The sequence below is a fragment of the Zea mays genome, chromosome 4 (assembly GCF_902167145.1).
Source record: "Zea mays cultivar B73 chromosome 4, Zm-B73-REFERENCE-NAM-5.0, whole genome shotgun sequence".
In the NCBI taxonomy this organism is placed as follows: domain Eukaryota; kingdom Viridiplantae; phylum Streptophyta; class Magnoliopsida; order Poales; family Poaceae; genus Zea; species Zea mays.
The window spans coordinates 181,090,133-181,115,322 of NC_050099.1; the positions used below are offsets into that span (position 1 = coordinate 181,090,133).

The 25,190-nt window shown below is 43.3% G+C and overlaps 1 protein-coding gene across 2 annotated transcripts; it reads left to right on the forward strand.

Moving 5' to 3' along the window:
- LOC100282307 (uncharacterized) lies at positions 1 to 2,593 on the forward strand. Of its 2 annotated transcripts, NM_001155219.2 has the most exon segments (3): positions 72 to 424; positions 1,397 to 2,258; positions 2,340 to 2,593. In NM_001155219.2, coding segments are annotated over 2 exon segments (1,086 nt in total). In that variant the 5' UTR covers positions 72 to 156; the 3' UTR covers positions 2,215 to 2,258; positions 2,340 to 2,593.
- Positions 2,594 to 25,190: the final 22,597 nt, after the last annotated feature.

Below are 25,190 nucleotides of genomic sequence, written 5' to 3' on the forward strand. Positions count from 1 at the left end.
CCTGGCCGCCTGCAGACTGTGCCAGTGGCGGCCAGCCAATATATAGGGCCCACGCCCCGTCCGCGCTCTCCAAAGTTTCGTCCACCATTTCGCTCTCGCAAGTCGCAAGCCACCGATTTGTTTACAGGCGCCGGAGCTCCCGACGACGACTGAGCCATGTGCGGCGGCGCGATCCTTGCCGAGCTCCGCGAGCCGGCGCCGCGCCGGCTCACGGAGCGGGACATCTGGCAGCAGAAGAAGAAGCCCAAGAGGGGCGGCGCCGGCGGGAGGCGCTCGTTCGCGGCGGAAGACGATGAGGACTTCGAGGCCGACTTCGAGGACTTTGAAGCCGACTCCGGTGATTCGGATTTGGAGCTCGGGGAAGGGGCTGACGACGACGTCATCGAGATCAAGCCCTTCGCCGCCAAGAGTACTTTCTCCAGAGGTATTGGCTCAAGCTCGAGGCGGCTTATTTTCTATGGCTGTATATGTATTTTTTGCGTTTGATTGATGCGGACGACTAGAATCTACGAGTTAGTTGAGGAATTTTAAGGGGGCTGGTACGGTGCGCGTTTGAGGTGCGACTCGGTGGTTGGAATGGACCGGGGACGAAGAAAGAAAAAAGCGAGGGGATTTGTGTTTACTATTTAGATTAAGTTTTGGCTTGTAGGGGATTCTGCAACTTATTAGATGATTTTATGGTATCCGATTGGGATGAAGTCTGTCGCTTTCTTTTTCATTCGAGTTACAATTCTGTAATGGGCAAAATAGTCTGTTTTGGTTGCCCACCTGGGAGTCGTGGGAACACAACTCGGTTCTTCGAGTGTTGGATCTGGGCGTTCCACCGTTTGTGCATGATTAGTTACATTAGATGCATATTATTTAAATAGTTCTGAACTTGTGGTATCACTTGATATGTCTGTAGCCTATGAATTTTCGTGGGGATTGTTCTAGACTCTTTTAAACTACCCTACGCGATTTATGGTGTTGAGCTTGAGCACATGATTATATATTCACATGCATCTGCTGTTTATATGGTTCCTTGTATGATTGTATTTCGTTGCAAGTAATGAAGAGTCACTAGGCCTGATTAATTGTCCAAATGCTTGCAGTTTGCAAAGTTTAGGAAGGTCAGATTTCTGGTCCCGTGTCTGCAAATGGGTTCTAATGTGCAGTATCGTCTATAGTGGAAGTTTTAGATATGATTGCATAATAATGATTTATTTGATGGCACCAGGGTTGTGTAGAATCTTGGGCTTTCATATTTATCGTGTTTTGAACTGTGCTTTCTGCAAATATGAAATAGATGCGCATGGAGAATGTTAATTTTGGTTGTGATGTTGCTTCATAACTCAATATGCATATATATCATTGACAGAGGCAATGTTACTAAGGTTTGATTCTTTCCTGCTTGCAGATGGCTTAAGCACCATGACTACTGCTGGTTATGATGCCCCTGCAGCAAGGTTGGCCAAAAGGAAGAGGAAGAATCAATACAGGGGTATCCGCCAGCGCCCTTGGGGTAAGTGGGCTGCTGAGATCAGAGATCCCCAGAAGGGCGTTCGTGTTTGGCTTGGTACTTTCAATAGTCCGGAGGAAGCTGCAAGAGCTTATGATGCTGAAGCGCGCAGGATTCGTGGCAAGAAGGCCAAGGTTAACTTTCCTGATGCACCAGCAGTTGGTCAGAAGTGCCGTTCTAGTTCAGCTTCTGCTAAAGCACTCAAGTCATGTGTTGAACAGAAGCCAATTGTCAAAACAGATATGAACATCCTTGCCAACACAAATGCACCCTTCTACCAATCTGTTAACTACGCATCCAACAATCCATTTGTTCCAGCAATGAACTCTACTGTTTCTTTTGAGGATCCTATCATGAATCTGCACTCTGACCAGGGAAGTAACTCCCTTGGCTGCTCAGACTTGGGCTGGGAGAATGATACTAAGACACCAGACATCACATCCATTGCTCCCATTCCCACTATTGCTGAAGGCGATGAGTCTGTATTTGTCAACTCCAATTCAAACAGCTCGATGGTGCCTCCTGTCCTGGAGAACAATGCTGTTGATCTCACTGATGGGCTGACAGATTTGGAATCCTATATGAGGTTTCTTATGGATGGCGGTGCAAGTGATTCAATTGATAGCCTTCTGAACCTTGATGGATCACAGGATCTTGGTAGCAATATGGACCTCTGGACCTTCGATGACATGCCCATCGCTGGCGATTTCTTCTGAGGAATTTGAAGCTTGGCCATAGGACTATGTACATAGGGACTAGGGTAAGCATCGGCGTCTGCAAATTTCTCTGAAGTTACATTCCATTTTCACCTGGGCTAATATTTTTTTGTTCCATGTTTCAGGAATAAAGACTGGGAGATTGGGAAGCACCTGCTTGGCACCTTGGGGTAGCATATGCTCGTGTCTAGCTCAGATGCAGAAGTCGCATTCTGAAACTCTTTGGTTATCGACCTGTTCCCTATTTTAACTATCTCTGTATGAGAGCCATTTATGAGACTGAACCATTTTACCATTTTGTTTTCCCCCTTCTTTCGTTGTTACAGTATATGGTTTAACATTATGATTTATGGATATGTGGCCAAACATGCCTTTTATATGCGCTTTGTGCTTGGTTGAAATTGAGTTAACTAGTTATCTGCTGAAGCTTTTGCTAAATATTCAAGATTTCATCTTGGCATTTGTCTAGATACCAGGTTTTTTTGGTGCCTGCATACTTGTGCTGTTGTGCATGCTGATTTAAGATAAGGCTGTGTTAACATACATGAGACAGGATCTCTGTCGTTTTCCTACCGTTTTCAACAAACGCAGGATTCTTTGGTCCTTTAGATATTTTGGGAGAAAAAGCTGATGGTGTGCGAAAATACCTCCCATTCTGTCGAGATATATGTTTTGACCCGGCGGAATTTTAGACCTAAGCAACTTTCTGAAAATTTCATCTGTTGTTTCTCACTAGTCTCTCCGCTATTCTAAATAGTCAAATATGCCTGCTTCTCAATTGGTTCCGTCAGTGACTCAGTGTGACGCGATTACACCTTACCAACTCCAGTTGCTTGATTGGTTCTTGATTTGACGTAGATATACTACACATACCACCACCTTGATCAATCCACTCATGTACTTATGCTTTACTTTAGGACTTGTTCGGTTATTTACAATTCATAGCTTTCTCTTTAGGATCCGTTTGTTTCGTTGGAATTGAGTTCCATTATAATAATTATAATTTAGACAAAACTAATTAAGTTCATATATTTATATATGTAATATATTTGTATATTATCTTAAATCATATGAGAGAGATAGTTATATACTACATTTATGTTATATGGATGCAAGTATAAAAAGTGTGCTATAAGCTGTACATCGAAAAAATAGCATGTAAATCTATAGAATCAATTTCCATTTCTCACCATATTAATTTGAGATAAGCTTATATGATAACTTTAGAAAGTGGTGGAACGTCATATTCTAAAAAAATAACATATTTCATTAGTAAGATTCCAATTCCTCAAAATGAAAGAAAACAAACGAGAACTTAGGGTTTGTTCAGTTATTTTTAATCCATATATATTCGAAATGATTGATATGGATTGTGAGAGATTTTAATTTACTAGTGATTGAAACCCCCTCAATCCGTATGGATTGGGGTAGAACCGAACATTGGCCTTAGGGCTTGTTCAGTTTAGGAGTGATTGAATGAGATTTGAGGAGATTAAAGGGCTCTTTGGTTTGCTGCCTAACCTGTCACACTTTGCCTAAATTTTTGACTAAGTTTAGTTATTCAATTCGAATGACTAATCTTAAACAAAGTGAGACACGAACTAAACCGACTCTAAATATCTTCCTAGTTAAAGTTAAAATTGAATAGGAGGGAATTTAATTCGCCTTAATTCCCGTCGATCCCTGTGCAACCGAACAAGACCTTATTGACATGATTGTCTCTCTTTCCTAAGTGCCCATGATAATCACTAGTGTCGTTTTATGTCTGCCGCCTGAAGATCAGGGAAACCTGAATGTAGACTTGACTTGTGCAATAATATATCCATCTTCGGGATTTGAGGTGCTCCAACCAAGACGCGTAGGAGTCGGAGTGTGTCCTGCCATAGATCCTTGTGGCCTTACGTGGACGTACGTACACCCCATTCAACCTATATATATGGTAGAGTATTTTAGTGTGAAATTTATACTATATTATACATCAAACTATATTAAATTCTACACCAAACCACTTCAACACTATAGACGTAAAAAACACACTAGGATAAGTATTTTTTGTCTGGTCCAGACCAGTGAAGCCATGCTCGGATCAGCCTGAAGTTTCAACCTGACCCAACCTCAAAGTTATGCCTGCGCCGCACACCGAGTATATTGGACGTCACAACTCACAACTCGATCCATAGTTACAGGAAACCGGATCAATGCCGTGTTCCGTGACCGTGACCCAAGGTTATCGTCTCAAATCATGAGCCAGGGTCACCATGAGTCATCATCCCGAACGCTAGGGAGTCATTGGGCCTGTTTGTTTCGGCTTCTGGCAGCTTCTGGCCACCAAAAGCTGCTGCGGACTGCCAAACGCTCAGTTTTTCAGCTAGCTTCTATAAAATTCGTTAGGACAAAAACCATCCAAAATTAACATAAACACATAATCGATTGAGTCGTTGTAATAGTAGGAATCCGTCACTTTCTAGATCCTGAGCCCTATGAACAATTTTATCTTCCTCCACACGTAATCGTAATGATACTCAGATTCTCTCCACAGCCAGATTCTCCCCACAGCCAGATTTTCAGAAAAACTGGTCAGAAAAAAGCTGAACCAAACAGCCCCATTGTACTAGTGCAAATGGGAATGACGACCGATGCTCGTTCGTGACAGAGGATCATGTAGGTTTGGACAGGGCGACACAGATTGGGGCAAGGCATCGCAGATGACGACAGGGTAACATTTATGGTGGTGAGGACGGGGTCCTCCCGTGGTCAGGAAGCGCTCTGGCTTCATGTGTCGACGTTCCTCCTGCAGGTTGCAGAGGTCCTATGATGGACGACGGCGCTTCTGCCTCCTGATGTCTATGGCTCCTATGTGTGTCTAAGGCAGAAATATAAAGTTTCATTACTATAATGGGTTGGTATTGAGCTAGTGTTAGGTTGTGCTAAGCTGGTATTAGGCTGGACCGCTAGGACAAAGCACATAGGGTCCTTGATTTTGGAACACGACCCTCAACCCATGGAATCAATCTGAGATTATTGACTCATTAAACTTGGGTTCACGCACCAAACTCACGGTTCACGTCCCATAGAGGTATACCTCCCTTGTACCATATTTTTTCCATGTGTTGACCCATGATTCGCGACCCCGTTCCTCGGCCCAATCGACCTAGGAATATTGCAACTATGACTCGATTCAATGGCAAGACATTAGCGACCTACTAGGAGCTTTGGGGCCCACATACAAGCCCTCTCTTGGTCATGGCCCCCGCACTACATCACATCTGCCGGAGCGCCCCAATGGCTCGTTCAGTGCCTCGCTCAGTTGCTTCAATTCTACACCATAAATGCCTTTCTCTTCACGGCTTCGCCCCTGCACGCCTCCATGGTTCCACCCTTTGCCTCCTCCATTGGAGGACATTGAGTCATCTCCACCGTAGTCCTTATCTCCGTGACTTCGACTCTGGTCCTCGGATCTAGGTTCTTGTCCTCTTCTCTCCTGTATACTCCCAAATCCTCCACGGTTCACCTTGTGCCCTCCTTCCTCCGGCTTCGAGCTACGTACATCTGTCTGTTCACCATTGTCTTGCTCTCTCCCATTGTGCATCTGCTATGAATACTTTGATACCAATGTTTGTCGGTTTCTTGTGCTATGATCTTGATCTTGTTCATGCTAATCCTCTGAGGGCTTCTAGGCATAACTTATTGCATTAGCGTCGTGCTTACCATATAATTAATCTTATTATGAAATCTAGGCAAAAAACTTAAGCTGTATAGATAGGTTTTTAGAACCGTAATTTATTTATTTAATTCCTCTAATCAACACATTGCTTTGTATAAAATCTTTTGCATCGCTAAGGGAGTGCACTCTAAAAAGTTTGGCTTGAATATGGATGTTAGATGGAACTCAACCTACCTTTTGCTTAAACATCTCATACCATATAGGAGTACCTTCTCCGTGTTTATTGCAACTCACTATGGTTTGCATGATGGTGTTAAAAAGATTTTAGACTTCCTTGAACTATTCTATGACCCTGTTGTTGCCTTATCTGGTGAGTATCATTGAACTAGTCTTTAATGTTGCACCATACTCTTGAGATCTCTAGCCATTTGCATTCATATGAAAATGATAATAGCTTGAGGCATATTTCTCTTCCTATAAAACATAAATTTATCAAGTATTGATAGTACATACATATGTTATAATCATATCATTCTTGATCTTAGAGCTAAAATGAGAGGTTTTAATAATGTTTCACAACTACTTTCTGAAGCTTCTTCTATTGATTACACTGTATATTTTTTGAAGTTAATATTGAACTGTATAAGTTGTTTAATATGTATGAAAACAAGTTTGGTTCATTTAGGCTGCAGAGGGTATCATCATCAATAGAACATATAGGAAAGAGGATATCTTTGGTCATTCTAGATCTGATGTAGTTTGTCCTTCATCTGTCTCTACCTCTTCATCTACATCTGCCTCTAGATCTGCAACTCAATATCTTTTTGAGCTATCAACGTACCTAGATAGCGACACTGTCACAAGCTATGTGAGGGTTTCAACATCATGAATTGGTGGCATGAGCATACACTAACACATCAAATTCTCTCTATAGTGGCTAAATATATCATGGCAGTTGTGGGAGATAGATATCTCATGGGTCATCATGACGCGAATACATTCCATGGGCCGCCCGATGGGCCCTCGATAAGTTGGTGTACTAATGGGCCTCGTCCGGGCGAAACAAAACCAAGTGAAGAGACGACGCGTTGGGCAGGAAGAGATCCTAAATGACACTATGCAGGGACGCCACCCATGTGCATATATCACAGAAGAATTACCGGAGTTCTGAAGGCGCGTCTGAAAGGGAAAAGTGCCCTTTGGTCATTTCTATAAATGTTTTGGTGATTAGATGCTCAACACATAGTGTCTTGTGCTAAGTATCAAAGAGATGTAAATGGAAAAGCAAGGTATGGTTCTAGCCTTAGTAAATTGTTTTTGGTACTAACATTATTCTACTAAGTGCTAGGAACCTTGTCAAATCGAGAGAAACCAGATTGAAGAAGTTTGGCTAAGTCCAGCCAAACTTGCACCAGCCTGTGGCGCACCAAACTGTCCGGTGCCCATGCTGGCGCCTTGGCAAACTAGTCGCTCTCGGGAAAAACTCAGCGCCGCGACTATAATTCACCGGACTGTCCGACGTGCACCGAACTGTCCCGTGTGCACCAGATTGTCTGGTGATCGAGTCAGCCGCGCCCACTCCAACGGTCGGCCACGCGATCAACGGATGACACGTGGACATCACCAACGGTCACCAGGTCGCACCAGACAGTCCGGTGTGCACGGGGGGCCGATGGCTGCAACGGCTGGCTTCGCTAGAAAAGGAAGGAAATCGTGCACTATTCACTATCCGGTGCGCCCACGCACAAAAGTCAACTATGGCCTTCCAAATGGAGCTCCAATGACTCCTAGCTGCCTTGGGGCTATAAACGAGACCCCTAGGTGCATGGAGCAGCACACCAAGCACCCATTGAACATCCTAAGATGCCGAGACTTTGCATACACACATCTGGTTCATTATGATAAAGATTCGAGCACTTCTTTGAGTTGCAACTCCGCTATGCTGCTTTTGTGTGCTCGTTCTTGTCTTGTGTGTGCATGTTGTTGCTACAACTCTCGCTCTTATGTGTGTTGCTATTCCCTCCTTACTCTTGTGCTCATTCGAGATCATTTGTGTAAGGCATGAGAGGCTCCAAAGTGTGGAGATTTCTCACAACGAGATATTGTCGAGATAAAGAGACGTGGTATTCAAGTTGATCGTTGGATCACTTGAAAGGGGTTAAGTGCAACCCTCGTCCATTAGGACGTCACAACATGGAGTAGGCAAGTATTCTACTTGACCAAACCACGGGATAAAAATCGTTATGTCACTTGTCTTTATTCTTGTGCGATTCTCTCTACCTCCATTCACTTCACTGGCATAATTGCTCTAAGTTTAATACTCATCTTGTGAAGAGCAATTAAGTGAAGAAGTTTACTCCGCTTGTACCCCTCTCTCGAACTTGGCCTTAACTTTCACTAATCTAATATTAGTCCAAGGTTGTGTTGTTAAGCTGTTTTTACAGGATCACCTATTCACCGCCTCTAGGTGCTCTCAGCGTCCCACATGCAGGCACACATCTGATGGTGAAGCACGGACCCACTTTGATGCCATTCACCGTGAGAAAGCCGAAGAGGCTCGTAATGTATGTGTTGCGCTGGCCACATATGGGTTTAATCCCTATGGAATGACCGCTGCCCGTACACATATTGGTCCGTGTTTGTTATCCCCATCAATCTCCCCCGGCGTATGCTTTCAAAGACAGAACATATTCGTGTCGTTGATAATTCCTGGACACCTAGAGAATAAAATGGGCGTGTACATGGAGCCTTTGATTGATGAATTAGTCCGTGCTTGGGAGGAAGGTGTATGAACCTGTGACCGAGCTACGAAGGCAAACTTTAGAATACATGTTTGGTACCAGTACTCCATTCATGACTTACCAGCGTATTGGCTATTCTGCGCCTGGTGTGTTCACGGTAAGTTTCCATGCCCAATTTGCAAGGAAGCTCTTAGGTTCATTTGGTTGAAGACGGGTGGAAAATATTCGTCGTCGATAAACATCGACAATTTCTCCATCCTGACCATGCATTTCGACTAGACATCAAGAACTTTACAAATAGTGTTGTAGTGTTAGACTGCCCACCTGAAATGATAACTGGTGTCGAAGTTTGTTAATAGATAGATGGTTTCCTAGCCAACCCAGAAGGTGGTTTTGTGGGATATGGTGAGCAGCATATGTGGACACATAAGTCGAGCTTGACTCGGCTCCCCTATTATGATGACCTGTTCCTTCCACACAACATTGACGTGATGCATACTGAAAAGAATGTCGTCGAGGCACTTTGGGAATTAATTATTAACATTCCTGATAAGTCAAAGGATAACATAATGGCAAGAGTGGATCTGACATCGTTATGTGATAGACCAAACCAAGAGATGAAGCCGCCTAGTGGTGGAAAGACATGGAGAAGGCCTAAGGTCGATTTCGTCCTCAGTAGGGCCGAGAGGAATGAAGTAATGCAGTGGATCAAGATATTGATGTTTCTTGATGGGTATGCTGCTAACCTGAGTAGGGGGGGTGAACTTATCTACTCTGTGAGTCTTAGGGATGAAGAGTCTTGACTTCCACATATGGATTGAACGAATTCTTCCAGCGATGGTTCGAGGTTATGTCCTTGAGCATGTCTAGCTAGCGCTCGCAGAGTTGAGCTATTTCTTCCGCTAGCTTTTTGTAAAAGAGTTATCTCGGACCGTGATTGCAGACTTGGAAAGAATGACACCCGCGTTACTGTGTAAGCTTGAGAAGATCTTTCCACACAGTTTCTTCAATCCCACCCGCAGTTGCGTAGATGGGGTTAGTTTCCATGCTCTACTCCGATCCGAGACAGAATTTTGGTAGCACCTCCCCGCTGTTCTCCGGATACACGTCCTGGCAGGGAGAGTGGTCCGGTAAACAACAGGGAGGTGATACCGAAACCCTGTCTCGGACTGGATTAGAGCATGGAAACTAACACCATCTATGCAACCACGGGCTGTCCAAAAAACATGGACAATTTGAAACATATACATTTGTAGATATGCAAAGATATGCTTATCTACATCGTATCTCTTTCGAACGGAAGACGTCTAACTAGGTTACATGATCTACGACCATGATGCGGAAATAGAGGTGATACCTAGGATGATGGTGGAGTCAGGCTAGCGAGGCTATGGTGGATCGGTGTAGTGGCGACGCGACGTGGTGTAGGCAGACCCGCGGTAGCTAGGAAGACCTCTACAAAAAACACAAGTCTGTCAACAAAAAATTCGACAACACCTCCTCCTAACGGGGAGGTTTCCATAAACTTGCAAATAAAAGTAGCGGCATGATGGCTGATACACACATAGACATCAATGCCTCGATAACCACATATACATCTTTGTTCTCACAATTCATAAGCACACACAAAAAATAGTTCACAAATAATAAATTTCATACTCACATCAAAGCTTCCTTTTGCTATGGCAAGCTGGTCATGTAGAGGTGTAATGTCCAACCAAGGCATTATTACACTATTAGCTTGTCTGTCATGTTATAAAGGATGTAAACTAAATCAGGGCCTACACAACTAGTGTGGCTTATGAATCGACACTTAGCCAATCATAACTACATTGTAAGCATAATTTAAATGATCAATAAATTAAAATTCACACTCACAATCTCATTTACTAGATAGAGTAATTCACATTCACAATTAAAATTCACGCTCACACTCACAATTAGAATCCATAACTACATTGTAAGTATTCCTACGCAGTTTGTTCTTATGTTTGGTATAATGTTATTTTTATGTACTCCTTGTCTATTTGTATGTATTGCTACGAGTAGCAGCGAGGTCAGGAGAAACCCGAAGACCAACTTGGTGAAATACTTGGAATCTCAAGTCACATGCAAGTTGTGCCCTTGATCATTTTTCTTTACCTAATAATGTTCTTGGTAATCACTGTGACATGCTTAGGTTAATTTGCTGGGAACTAATAGGTTATCCTAGTTTTGTTTACCTCATGCCTTGCAAACAAATGAACTATTGGATAGACTTGCTATTGCTCTACCTAGTTTTGGGATTAATGTTATGTATGAATTATGATCATGTTTCATTATTATTGTGGTTTAATTATTGTTCATGATAATACTATTGTATTAATTGGAACATGGAGCTTAACTTGAGATAACAGTGCTACCATAAGGGTGGAATGGGACGCCCTTGGCTGACTAATTAGAAAAGCTAGTGGAGGATATCTTACCCGAAAGGGGCAAGGGCGATAGAGGAGTTGCCGATGTAGGGAGGTCCTCGGGTCGATCATGCTGCGATGGCTTTTCAGACGAGGGATTCCTTTATCGCTCTTCTCATGAAATCGTAGCGGGTTTTCTAAAGCTAGTGGAACTTTGTAAAGGCCTCGTAGTGGATTCCTAGCCATTCACCTCGGAAGTGTCTAAGGGCCTTGCAAACTCTGGCTAGATGGGATAAACGACTTGTGGGTAAAGGGCGCAACCTCCGCAGAGTGTAAAACTGGTATATCAGTCGTGCTCACGATCAAGAGTGACTGAGGACTCTCGCATGATTAATTTATGGAATTAAATTTAATTTGTCATTTGCATTGCATTGTGAGATTTATTATTAACTGTGATCTCTTATTTAATTAGGATGATATCTACTTATACTTAGTAACTGCTAAAAAAACTTTGACCAACTTTAAAAGCAATGCTCAGCTTTAACCATCTTCTTTGGTAAGCCTTACACTTCACATGAGCCCCACCGTAAGTGAGCTCATGCACATTATTCCCCACAACTTGTTGAGCGATGAACGTATGTGAGCTCACGCTTGCTGTACTCACACCCCCAGGTCAAGAACATGTACCGTCAAGATGAGGAACGTGAAGGATGCTGCGATGAGTTCATGAGAGGTCTAGACCATCGTCTCCCAGTCAACTATGGTTGCGGGATCGTTGTCTTCGTATGATGTAATTATTTAGTTATTTTGTGCAAAACTTCTATTATATAGTAAATATGTGACATTTATTTCTGTACCATGACTCATCATATGTGTGAGACTTGATTCTAGCACACATTTGATTCGCGCCCGGGTTTGCCCTTAAATCCGGGCGTGACAAAGGATGACTTCATGTTCAAGTTTGTCAAAGGCCTTTCCAAAATCCAATTTTAGAGTTACCATTTCCTTTTTTCCTGTTTGCACATATGTTGAGTTACAAAAGTTCAAGCTAGGAAGTCCTGGATAGCTCTGTCCTTAATACAACCATATTGATTTCTGTGAATAAGATGTTTTATCACTTTATGCAATCTATTTGCAAGGATTTTCGTAAGAAGCTTGGCACTTGAGTTGAGTTGTGATATGGGCCTGTAATCGCCATCTTTTTTGGCACATCCTTTTTAGGAATGAGTGTGATGCATGATCCATTTATGCTTTGCGTGCAAATTGTTCCATTATAAAACCCTGTGCATAAATCAAAGAAATGAGGAGCAATGATATTCCAACATTTTTCATAAAATCTACATTGAAGCCATTAGGACCTGGTGACTTATTCGAAGGGAGTGACCCAATGATTGCCTCAATTTCCACCATGGTGAAAGAGGCTTCTAGAACAGACAAATCTGGTGTTGTTTGAAAAAAAGAGCCTAGTTTAAATCTCATTGATGTATCTTAAGAAGTTCCAAGTCTATCTTTGAAGGAATCAAAAAGGATCTTTGCCTTTTCATCATGATTGGAGATTTCAGCACCAACATTGTCATGAATAGAGGCAATAGAATTTTTCCTATGCCTAGTTGTTGCTATAGCATGAAAAAATTTAGTCCCTATGTCTCCAAGTGTAGCCCATTTTATCTGCCCATGCCGCTTCCAATATGCTTTCTGGTGACTTAAAAGTGATTGCAACTTTGCAGTGAGCACTGATCTGAAGTTCCATTCTTGTACTATGTGGTCTCTACATTATTCAAAGAAATCCATAAGTTGTATTATGAGCTTGGTGTTGTCAATAAGGTCTTGGAATCTAAGAATGTGTTTATGCCATAATTTAATTGCCTTTCTAACTCTTTTGAATTTCGCCATCAGTCTTCTAGCAGGGTCTGGTTGATAAATCGGTTGTTGCCAAGAGCTCTGAAGAACTGTTTTGAAATTTGGTAGATGCAGCCAATTGTTTTCAAACCAAAACAATTGAGGCATTGGGATATTTGTTTTAACTGTCACAATCTAAGGTACATGATCTGAGATATCCCAAGGAAGAGTGTAGGCACATGTCCCTGGAAAGGTGATTGACCAAGCTTGAGACACAAAGCACCAGTCAAGTTTTTCTAGCAGTGGTTGTTGTTGCTGCATGTTAGACCACATGAAAACTTGACCTTTTAGCTGTATTTCTTGCACTCCCAGTGTACTAATTGCTGAATTAAAATTCAACATGTGATGCATGTTCGCTCCTGATTTATTTCTATTCTCCAGCGACCGAATTAATTTGAAATCTCTCAGAAATAGCCACGGTCTGTCAGACAGAATTGATCTTTTGAAAACCATTGAAGAAACATCTCTCTACCATTAGGCATGCAGGGCACATAGATATTTGTAAACCACCGTGTTTGATTGGTTAACTTTGAGCGAAACTGAATCGTATGCTCATATTCATTTTCATTTATTAGGATTCCAGGGAAGCATGAAGTTTCCTAGACAGTGAGTATACCCCCCGAAGCTCCAATAGGAGAGAAATGAAAGTCTTCGAATCCTCTAGGGCAAAAATTATGAACATATGCTACATCAAAATATTCATGTTTGGTTTCTTAGAGACATACTATATCACATTCTGAGTCAATTATTTTGTTCTTCAATGAATTCCATTTCTCCATAGAATTAATACTCCAAATGCTTTGAGATAGAATTTTCCAAACCCTGTGATTGTTGTCATTCATTTGATCCATTTCAAAGTTTGGCTCAGATCCATAACAATAATTATAAGAAGTCCATAGATGCCATAACAACATATAGTCTTGATCATATCCATAGCAGTAATAATAGTAACAATCCCAATAGAAGCATAATTTCCATGATACCATAAAAACGTATCACAACCATCATTAAACATAATATCATGAGATGTTCCAGACACCCAATGAGCCATATGCTCCTAGAAATACTCCCACAACTAGTTATTCATAAGGCTATATACTATCATTATTACCATTAAAAGAGGCAAAAGAATGCAGCGCACACTACACGATAAGGGAAATTGAGCATTAAGGCTCATTTCTTGGAGGGCGTCTTGGACCCTTCACCAATTCCCTTGTTATCAGAAGAGCTACCACTAACATCACTATTGTGATCCTTGCAAGGATTGTTGAAGTTGTCTTTTTTTGTTTCTTTCACATATCTTCAGTCAGATCTTCTGGTACCACTTTACAGAATTCTTGTCCCAACTTTTTAATAATTTTTGACAATATAGTAGGAGGAGGGGGTGCACAGTTGGAGCAGCACTTACCTGAAGTATGACACCGCTCAAATCCTTTTGATTTTTCCCTGAGGTGTAGGCTCCTTCGGACCTTAGTGTCCGCCAAACATGATTCCTAATGCTTACGTTTTATAGGTGAGTTTGTTGTTTCTTTTTCCTGCTGACATGGGACCAGAATCATTTCCTCCCCAGGCTCCATAAGAGTGGCCACATCATCAGAAGCTAGGAACTTTTTGGCCCATTCTGCAGAGTCAGACCTGCTCAAAAGACCCATAAAAAAGCTACCCTTGAATTGGGGACCATCATCACATTGGCTGTGTCTTCCAATGGAAAGAATTTGGCCCATGTAGTGGCACACTTTTTTTGCCTGGTATTCCTCAAAGGCCAGATCTGCTAAAAAGCCATCAACCCTCCTTACAAAGCCCATCTGCATATTGTCCTCTAGCACCATGTTGTCATCATCTTGGGCCTGATCTGCATGCATTCCATTATTTTGAAACTGCTCTAGTGCTGGTGCAACTACAGGTTCAAGGCAAATCGGAAGAGCTAATATTGCCTCAACCTATTCTTGCACATGCTCAGGATGAAAATCCTCATTACCATTAGCCTAGTTTTGGTTAAGATGCTGATTAGGCAATAGTGGTAAGAATCCATTTGGCATGCCAATTGAGCTATCTGAGGAATTTAGTTCTTCAAGCACTGAAAGTTGAAAGCTGAATTGATCTTCATTCTCTAAATTATTCTGAGCCTGAGCTAGAGCTGGAGCTAGCCATTCCTCCCAAGCTGCATTATCCTCGTTCATCTCATTAACATTTTCAGGCACTCCCTCTTGAGCTGGAGGATTGTTCAAGTCAAGGTTAATACTGTTAGCGGGCTGTCCTAAACCAAAAAAAAATCAAACGGGAGCTCTTGACCATTGTTTGGATATGGAGGTACTTGATCTTCATCTTCTGGGTTCTTGAGAGCACCTAGAGGGGGGTGAATAGGTGATCCTGTAAAATTAAACACTAAATAGCCACAAAACTTAGTTATAGAAGTGTTAGTGCGACTAAGTAGTTTTGAGGCGAGTTCTTGTGGACAAAACAATCACAGAGAAAGCAATCACAAGAGACACGTGATTTTATCCCGTGGTTCGGCCAAGTAACACTTGCCTACTTCCACGTTGTGGCGTCCCAATGGACGAGGGTTGCACTCAACCCCTTTCAAGTGATCCGATGATCAACTTGAATACCATGGTCTTTTCCTTTAGTGTATTTTCCCGTTTGCGAGGAATCTCCACAACTTGGAGTCTCTCGCCCTTACAATAGAGATCACAAAGAAGGCACAGAGTAAGGTTGGGAAGAGCAACACACACAAAATCCGCAGCACAACTACGCACACAATTCACGACTTGAGCTCGAAACGCAACACACGGAGTTCGCAACTCAAATGGAGCTCAAATCACTAACACAATGAAGCGAATGCGCGGGAGCAAAGTCTGGATGCTTGAGAATACTTAGAGAATACTCGGTTTTCTCCTCCATGCGCCTAGGGGTCCCTTTTATAGCCCCAAGGTAGCTAGGAGCCGTTGAAGACCAACTTGGAAGGCCAATCTTGCCTTCTGTCGGGTGGTACACCGGACAGTCCGGTGCACCACCGAACAACTACTGTTCATGTCCGGTGCTTGATTTCTTTCCATACGGTGAGCAGCCGACCGTTGGTCCCCGGAATCGGTTGGCGCACCGGACAGTCCGGTGTGCCCAACCGACCGTTGGCGCGGCCACATGTCGCGCGAAGATTGCGTGGCCGACCGTTGGCTCACCGGACAGTCCGGTGCACCACCGGACAGTCCGGTGAATTATAGCCACATCACCCCATTGCAATTCCTGAGAGCGACGAGTTCGTCGCGGATGACTCACCGGACAGTCCGGTGCACCACCAGATGGTCCGGTGCACCACCGGACGGTCATGTGATTTTTAGCCGTACGCCGCCATCGAATCCCGGGAGCGGCGAGTTCACGCGGACCAGCTTGGCGCACCGGACATTGTCCGGTGCACCACCGGACAGTCCGGTGTGCCAGACCGAACTGGAATTTTGCTGCACACATCCAAGTCTTTTGCAATTCGATTCTCTTCTTCTCAGCACTGTTTCTAGCACTTAGATAACCTCATTAGTATTCAAAAACAAATATAATAAGTCTAGAAACATACCTCATGCCTTGATTTGCACTTTTCAACCTTTGGCACATTAGGTCTTAAAGAATATGTGTTGGGCATCTAATCACCAAAATACTTATAGAAATTGCCCAAGGGCATATTGCCCTTTCAATCTCCCCCTTTTTGGTGATTTATGCCAACACATCAAAAAGCAACAAAAAACGTGCAACATCAATTCAATTTGAAGATCCAATTGTTTTTTACTATAATTTGGCATATTTTGTTCACTCTTTGCCACCACTTGGTTTGTTTTTGCAAATCAAATTCTTTTTCCTATCTCTAGGTCAAACACACTTGTTTGGGCAAAATGAGAGATATTCCAAGAGAAAAATTGATCAAGTGCCAAAAACTCCCCCTTTTTCCCATAATCAAAATTCTCTACCACAAGAGACCAAATTTTGCAATAAGAGTATTTTGGACAAATCAAAAGTTCTAACTCTATTGTTTTCAAAATTTACAAGTGGTAGCTGATCCATTTGCTTTGGCCTTAATTTCTCCCCCTTTGGCATTAAGCACCAAAACAGGATCATTTTTTGCCCTTTAACCCCATTGCCTCACCAAAAATGTCAATTAAGAGCAAAAAGGCAATGAGAGCATAAGTATGAACTTGGAAGTGAGTACACTAATACCGGAGTGCAGTGGAAGTCTTTGCATCGTCCAAGTTCAACTTTCCCTTTCAATGCACTTTTGAGACTACATCAAGTATACTCAAACACAAAGGTTAGTCTCAAAGGGTCAAGTTGTAGCATATCTCCCCCTAAATATGTGCACCATTTGCATATGGACTTGTGAGGTCCGGGGAGGTCGTGTACAACTTGAGCACCACAAATATACACCGAGTTAATGTAAATGCTTCAAAGTAACATGATCAAAGGCATAGAGCATATGTATGCTATAGATCAATCCAAGTTACGCGAATCTAAGACATTTAGCTCACTACGCAACCTGCAAAAAGTTTTCTCATCCAACGGCTTGGTAAAGATATCGGCTAGCTGGTTCTCGGTGCTAATATGGTACACCTCGATATCTCTCTTTTGCTGGTGGTCTCTCAGGAAGTGATGCCGGATGTCTATGTGCTTAGTGCGGCTGTGTTCAACAGGATTATCCGCCATGCGGATAGCACTCTCATTGTCACATAGGAGTGGGACTTTGCTTAGATTATAGCCAAAGTCCCGGAGGGTTTGCCTCATCCAAAGTAGTTGTGCGCAACACTGTCCTGCGGCAACATACTCGACCTCAGCGGTGGATAGGGCAACAGATGTTTGTTTCTTTGAACTCTAGGACACCAGGGACCTTCCTAGAAATTGGTACGTTCCTGATGTGCTATTCCTATCAACTTTGCACCCGACATAATTGGAGTCTGAGTATCCAATCAAGTCAAAGGTAGACCCCTTTGGATACCAGATCCCGAAGCAAGGCGTAGAAACTAAATATCTAAGAGTTCGCTTAACGGCCACAAGGTGACATTCCTTGGGGTCGGATTGATATCTAGCACACATGCATACTCTTAGCATAATATCCGGTCTACTAGCACATAAATAAAGCAATGAACCTATCATGGACCGGTATGCCTTTTGATCAACGAACTTACCTCCTTTGTTGAGCTCAACATGCCCGTCGGTTCCCATCAGTGTCTTTGCGGGCTTGGTGTCCTTCATCCCAAAACGCTTGAGAAGATCTTGTGTGTACTTTGTTTGGGAGATGAAGGTGCCATCCTTGAGTTGCTTCACTTGGAACCCAAGGAAGTAGGTCAACTCGCCCATCATCGACATTTCAAATTTCTGCATCATCACCCTGCTAAACTCCTCATAAGACTTTTGGTTAGTAGAACCAAATATTATGTCATCCACATAAATTTGGCACACAAATAGATCACCATCATAAGTCTTGGTAAAAAGAGTGGGATCGACTTTCCCAACCTTGAAAGCATTAGCAATTAAGAAATCTCTAAGGCATTCATACCATGCTCTTGGGGCTTTCTTAAGTCCATAGAGCGCCTTAGAGAGCTTATACACGTGGTCGGGATACCTGTCATCCTCAAAGCCAGAGGGTTGTTCCAAGTATACCTCCTCCTTTATTGGCCCATTAAGGAAAGCGCTCTTGACGTCCATTTGAAACAACCTAAAAGAGTGGTGAGCAGCATAGACTAACAATATTCGAATTGACTCTAGCCTAGCTACAGGAGCAAAAGTCTCCCCAAAATCCAAACCTGCGACTTGGGCATAACCTTTTGCCATAAGTCGAGCCTTGTTTCTTGTCACCACCCCATGCTCGTCTTGCTTGTTGTGGAACATCCACTTGGTTCCCACAACATTTTGCTTTGGACGTGGCACCAGGCTCCAAACTTCATTTCTTTTGAAGTTGTTGAGCTCTTCCTGCATGGCCAACACCCAATCCGGATCTTGCAAGGCCTCTTCTACCCTGAAAGGCTCAATAGAAGAGACAAACGAGTAATGCTCACAAAAGTTAGCTAATCTTGAGCGAGTAGTTACTCCCTTGCTTATGTCACCCAGAATCTGGTCAACGGGGTGATGTGGTTGGATCGTTGCTCGGACTTGAGTTGGAGGGGCACGTGGTGCTTCTTCCTCCATCACTTGTTCTTCCTGTGCTCCCCCTTGATCCTGTCCCTCTTCTTGAGGTACCTGTTTACCGTCTTGAGTTGGAGGATGCACCATTGTGGATGAAGATGGCTAATCTTGCTCCTGTTGTTCCTGTGGTCGCACATCATCAATCGCCATCATGCGCATTGCGGTCGTTGGAATATCATCTTCATCTATGTCATCAAGATCAACTTGCTCTCTTGGAGAGCCATTAGTCTCATCAAATACAACGTCGCTAGAGACTTCAACCAAACCCGATGATTTGTTGAAGACTCTATACGCCTTTGTATTTGAGTCATACCCTAGTAAAAACCCTTCTACTGCCTTGGGAGCAAATTTAGAATGTCTACCTTTCTTCACCAGAATGTAACATTTGCTCCCAAATACACGAAAGTAGGAGACGTTGGGTTTGTTACCGGTAAGGAGTTCGTAGGAGGTCTTCTTGAGAAGGCGATGCAGATATAGCCGGTTTATGGCGTGGCAAGCTGTGTTCACAGCTTCCGACCAAAACTGCTCGGGCGTCTTGAACTTTCCAAGCATCGTTCTCGCATGTCGATAAGCGTCCTGTTCTTCCTCTCTACCACACCGTTTTGCTATGGTGTGTAGGGAGCGGAGAACTCGTGCTTGACACCTTCCTCCTCAAGATACTCCTCAACTTGCAGATTCTTGAACTTGGACCCGTTGTCGCTCCTTATCTTTTCACCTTTAGCTCAAATTCGTTTTGAGCCCTCCTTAGAAAGCGCTTTAGGGTCCCTTGGGTTTCTGATTTATCCTGCAAAAAGAACACCCAAGTGAAGCGGGAAAAATCATCAACAATTACAAGACCATACTTACTTCCCCCAATGCTAAGGTAGGCAACGGGTCCGAAGAGGTCCATGTGAAGAAGCTCCAGTGGTCTTGATGTTGTCATCACATTCTTGCTATAATGAGTGCTTCCCACCTGTTTCCCCGCCTGACATGCTGCACCAGACCTATCTTTCTCGAAACAAACATTGGTTAGTCCTAACACATGTTCTCCCTTTAGAAGTTTATGAAGGTTCTTCATCCCAACATGTGCTAGACGGTGATGCCACAGCCAGCCCATACTAGTCTTAGCTATTAAGCATGCATCTAGATTGGCCTCCTCTTTCGAAAAATTAACTAAATAGAGTTTGTCGTCTAATACACCCTTAAAAGCTAATGAACCATCACTCCTTCTAAAGACAAATACATCAACGTTTGTAAAAAGACAATTGTAATCCATGTGACATAATTGACTTACAGACAGAAGGTTGTAACCAAGCGACTCTACTAGAAATACATTCGATATGGAGTGCTCGTTGGTGATGGCTATCTTGCCCAAGCCTTTGACCTTACCTTGGTTCCCATCTCCAAAGATGATCGTATCCTGGGAATCCTTGTTCTTGACGTAGGAGGTGAACATCTTCTTCTCTCCCGTCATGTGGTTTGTGCATCCGCTGTCGATAATCCAGCTTGAGCCCCCAGATGCATAAACCTGCAAGGAATTTAAGCTTGGGTTTTAGGTACCCAACTCTTGTTGGGTCCTGCAAGGTTAGTCACAATAACTTTTGGAACCCAAATACAAGTCTTGTCTCCCTTGCATTTGGATCCCAATTTTCTAGCTACTACTTTTGTATTTTTGCATGTAAGTACAAAAGAAGTATTGAAAGCATGATAAATGGTAGAGGGTTTATTGCACATTTTTCTAGGAGCATGAGACATAGCATGATTTTTCATAGGCCTACTTCTACCATAATCATGAGTGGAGCTAGAGGCAAACATAGCATTTGAATCATAATAAGCAGCATGAACATAACTCTTATTATAATTGAAACGACTAGCAATTTTCCTATCATAAATAAAAGCATGGTTCCTTTGATGACTTCTAGCCATATGAGTCTTCCCTTTCTCCTTGTTGAGAATAGGAGCCTTTTGAATTGTTAAGTTCTTGGTTTCCTTTCGAAAACCAAGTTCATCCTTAATTGAGGGGTGTCTACCAATAGTGTAGGCATCCCTAGCAAACTTTAATTTATCAAAATCACTTTTGCAAGTCTTAAGTTGAGCATTAAGACTTGCCACCTCATCATTCAATTTAGTAATAGCAATAATATGTTCATTACAGACATCAACATCAAAATTCTTGCATCTATTACAAATAACAACATGCTCTACACATGAACTAGTTTCATTTGCTTTCTCTAGCTTAGCATTTAATTCATCATTTAAACTCTTTAAACTAGAGATAGATTCATGACAAGCAGATAACTCAGAAGATAACATTTCATTTCTCTTAGTTTCTAAAGCAAGGGATTTTTGCACACGAACAAATTTGTCATGTTCCTCATACAATATGTCCTCTTGCTTTTCTAGTAGTCTATCTTTTTCATTTAGAGCATCAATTAATTCATTAATTTTCTCTACTTTGGCTCTATCTAAACCTTTAAATAAACTAGAGTAATCTACTTCATCATCGGAAGATTCTTCATCACTAGATGAAGTGTACTTGGGTGTGTCCCGAACACGTACCTTTTTCTCCTTGGCCATAAGACATGTATGGCGTTTGTTGAGGAAGAGTGTGGATTTGTTGAAGGCTGAGGCAGCAAGTCCTTCGTCGTCAGAGTCAGAAGAGGAGCAGTCCGAGTCCCATTCCTTTCCAAGGTGCGCCTCGCCCTTTGCCTTCCTGTAGTTCTTCTTTTTCTCCTTCTTCCCGCTCTTTTCTTGTCCCTGGTCACTATTATTATCGGGACAATTTGCAATAAAGTGACCAGTCTTACCGCATTTAAAGTAGGAGCGCTTTCCCCTTGTTTTGTTCTTGTTGGGGTACTCCTTGCGTCCTTTAAGCGCGGTCTTGAAGCGCTTGATGATAAGCGCCATCTCATCCTCGTTGAGGCCAACAGCTTCCACTTGTGCAACCTTGCTTGGAAGCGCCTCTCTGCTACTGGTTGCCTTAAGAGCAACAGGTTGAGGCTCGTAGATGGGTAGTGGACCATTTAGAGCATCGTCCACATATCGAGCCTTCTTCACCATCATGCGCCCGCTCACAAATTTTCCAAGAATCTCCTTAGGCGTCATCTTGGTGTACCTGGGATTCTCACGAATAAGATTGACAAGATGGGGGGTCAATTACAGTAAATGACCTTAGCATGAGTCAGACGACATCATGATCCGTCCATCTTGTGCTTCCATAGCTTCGGATCTTATTGACCAGGGTCTTGATCCTGTTATAAGTCTGAGTTGGCTCCTCTCCCCTGATCATCATGAATCTCCCTAGCTCGCCTTCCACCAGCTCCATTTTGGTGATCATGGTGGCATCGTTTCCCTCATGAGATATCTTGAGGGTGTCCCAGATTTGCTTGGCGTTGTCCAAGCCGCTCACCTTATTATATTCACCCCTGCAAAGTGAAGCTAGCAAGATAGTAGTAGCTTGGACATTTTTATGAATTTGTTCATTAATTATCACAGGGTTATCCGTACTATCGAAGTGCATCCATTCTCTACAATTTCCCAAATGCTAGGACGGAGAGAGAATAAATGACTACGCATTTTATGACTCCAAAACGAATAGTCCTCTCCATCAAACTGTGGAGGTTTTCCAAGGGGAATTGAAAGTAGATGTGCATTTGAATTGTACGACCTACGAGAATAGTCAAAAGAGTAGTTCTAATTAACCATTCTCTTTTTCGACGAAGAGTCGTTGTCGTCGTCGTCTCTTGGTGAAGAAGAGGAGGCATCGCTGTCGTAGTAGATGATCTTCTTGATGCGCCTCTTCTTCTTCCCGTCCCTCTTCTTGTGACTCGATCCTGAGTCCGTGGGCTTGTCGTCCCTTGGCTCGTTGAAGAGGGACTCCTTCTCCTTGTCATTGACCACCATCCCCTTTCCCTTAGGATCCATCTCTTCGGGCGGTTAGTCCCTTAGATGAAGAGTACGACTCCGATGCTAATTGAGAGCACCTAAAGGGCGTGAATAGGTGATCCTGTAAAATTAAACACTAAATAGCCACAAAACTTAGTTATAGAAGTGTTAGTGCGACTAAGTAGTTTTGAGGCGAGTTCTTGTGGACAAAACAATCGCAGAGAAAGCAATCACAAGAGACACGCGATTTTATCCCGTGGTTCGGCCAAATAACACTTGCCTACTTCCACGTTATGGCGTCCCAATGGACAAGGGTTGCACTCAACCCCTTTCAAGTGATCTGATGATCAACTTGAATACCACAGTCTTTTTCTTTAGAGTATTTTCTCGTTTGCGAGGAATCTCCACAACTTGGAGTCTCTCGCCCTTATAATAGAGATCACAAAGAAGGCACAGAGTAAGGTTGGGAAGAGCAACACACACAAAATCCGCAGCACAACCACGCACACAATTCACGACTTGAGCTCGAAACACAACACACGGAGTTTGCAACTCAAATGGAGCTCAAATTGAAAGGGAAATGTGCCCTTGGGCCATTTCTAAGTATTTTGGTGATTGAGTGCAAACACAAGTGCTTAAATGTGAAAATATGCCCATGGATGGACAAGTTGCAAATCACAAGTTAAGGTATGTTTCTAAGCCTTAGTACATTGGTTTTGTGTACTAATATATTTGTCTAAGTGTTAGAAACAGAAAGAAGAAGAAGAAGAGAAGACTTGGCTGTGTGCAGCCAAGGGGCTGCTTCGGTTTGGGGCACCGGACTGTCCGGTGGTGCACCGGACAGTGTCCGGTGCGCCAGGCTGCCTCGGCCGAAGAGGCCGCTCTCGGGTTTTTCTCCGGCGACTTCGGCTAAAATTCACCGGACTGTCCGGTGTGCACCGGACTGTCCGGTGAGCCAACGGTCGGCCGCGCGATCGGCGCGCGACACGTGGCCGAGCCAACGGTCGGAAGGAAGCACCGGACTGTCCGGTGTGCACCGGACTGTCCGGTGCGCCAGATCCGCAACGGTCGGCAACGGTCGGCTTCGCCATTTAAGGAAACAAATCGGGCACCGGACAGTGTCCGGTGTGCACCGGACTGTCCGGTGCGCCCGACGACAGAAGGCAAGGATAGCCTTCCAGATGTGTTCTCAACGGCTCCTAGCTGCCTTGGGGCTATAAAAGGGACCCCTAGGCGCATGGAGGAGTACACCAAGCATTTCTACAACTCTTCTAAGCACCAAGACATCAATCTCACGCATTCGTTTCATTGTGATAGCATATAGAGCTCTTGTGGAGTTGTGAACTCTTTGTGTTGCGTTGCGAGCTCTTGTTACGACTTGTGTGCGTGGTGTTGCTCTGATTTTCGAGTCTTGTGTGCGTTCCTCATTCCCACCTTACTCCGTATTTCTTTGTGAACTCAATTGTAAGGGCGAGAGACTCCAAGTTGTGGAGATTCCTCGCAAGCGGGAAAAGATCAAAGGAAAGAAAAACACCGTGGTATTCAAGTTGATCATTGGATCACTTGAGAGGAGTTGAGTGCAACTCTCGTCCGTTGGGACGCCACAACGTGGAGTAGGCAAGTTTTGTACTTGGCCGAACCACGGGATAACCACCGTGTCAACTCTGTGATTGCTTTCTTGTGGTTATCGTGTTTTAGCCACTTGGCCATACTTGTGCTAACCCTTGACAAGTTTTTGTGGCTTAAGTTTTGAACTTTTACAGGATCACCTATTCACCCCCCCTCTAGGTGCTCTCAATTGGTATCAGAGCCGTTCTCTTCAAGAAAGGGACTAACCGCCCGAAGAGATGGATCCTAAGGGGAAGGGAATTGTGATCAACGACAAGGAGAAGGAGTTCTTCGTCAACGAGCCAAGGGATGACAAGTCCAATGACTCGGGCTCGGGCCACAAGCGAAGAGATGGGAAGAAGAAGAAGACAAGACGCATCAAGGAGATCGTCTACTACGACAGCGATGAGTCCTCCTCTTCCCAAAAGGACGACGACCACGACAAACAAAGGAAACCGGTTAATTCGAACTTTTCATTTGATTATTCTCGTATTCCACATAGTTCGAATTCGCATTTGCTTTCCATTCCTCTTGGTAAACCTCCACATTTTGATGGGGAGGACTACGGATTTTGGAGTCACAAAATGCGTAGTCATTTATTCTCTCTCCATCCAAGCATATGGGAGATTGTAGAGAATGGAATGA

Excerpts from the sequence above, each read along its gene's own strand:
- LOC100282307 (XM_035966922.1), top strand. The coding sequence starts at position 157 with ATGTGCGGCGGCGCGATCCTTGCCGAGCTCCGCGAGCCGGCGCCGCGC. Across the intron at positions 425-1,396 it reads CAAGAGTACTTTCTCCAGAG|ATGGCTTAAGCACCATGACT; the intron begins GTATTGGCTCAA and ends TCCTGCTTGCAG.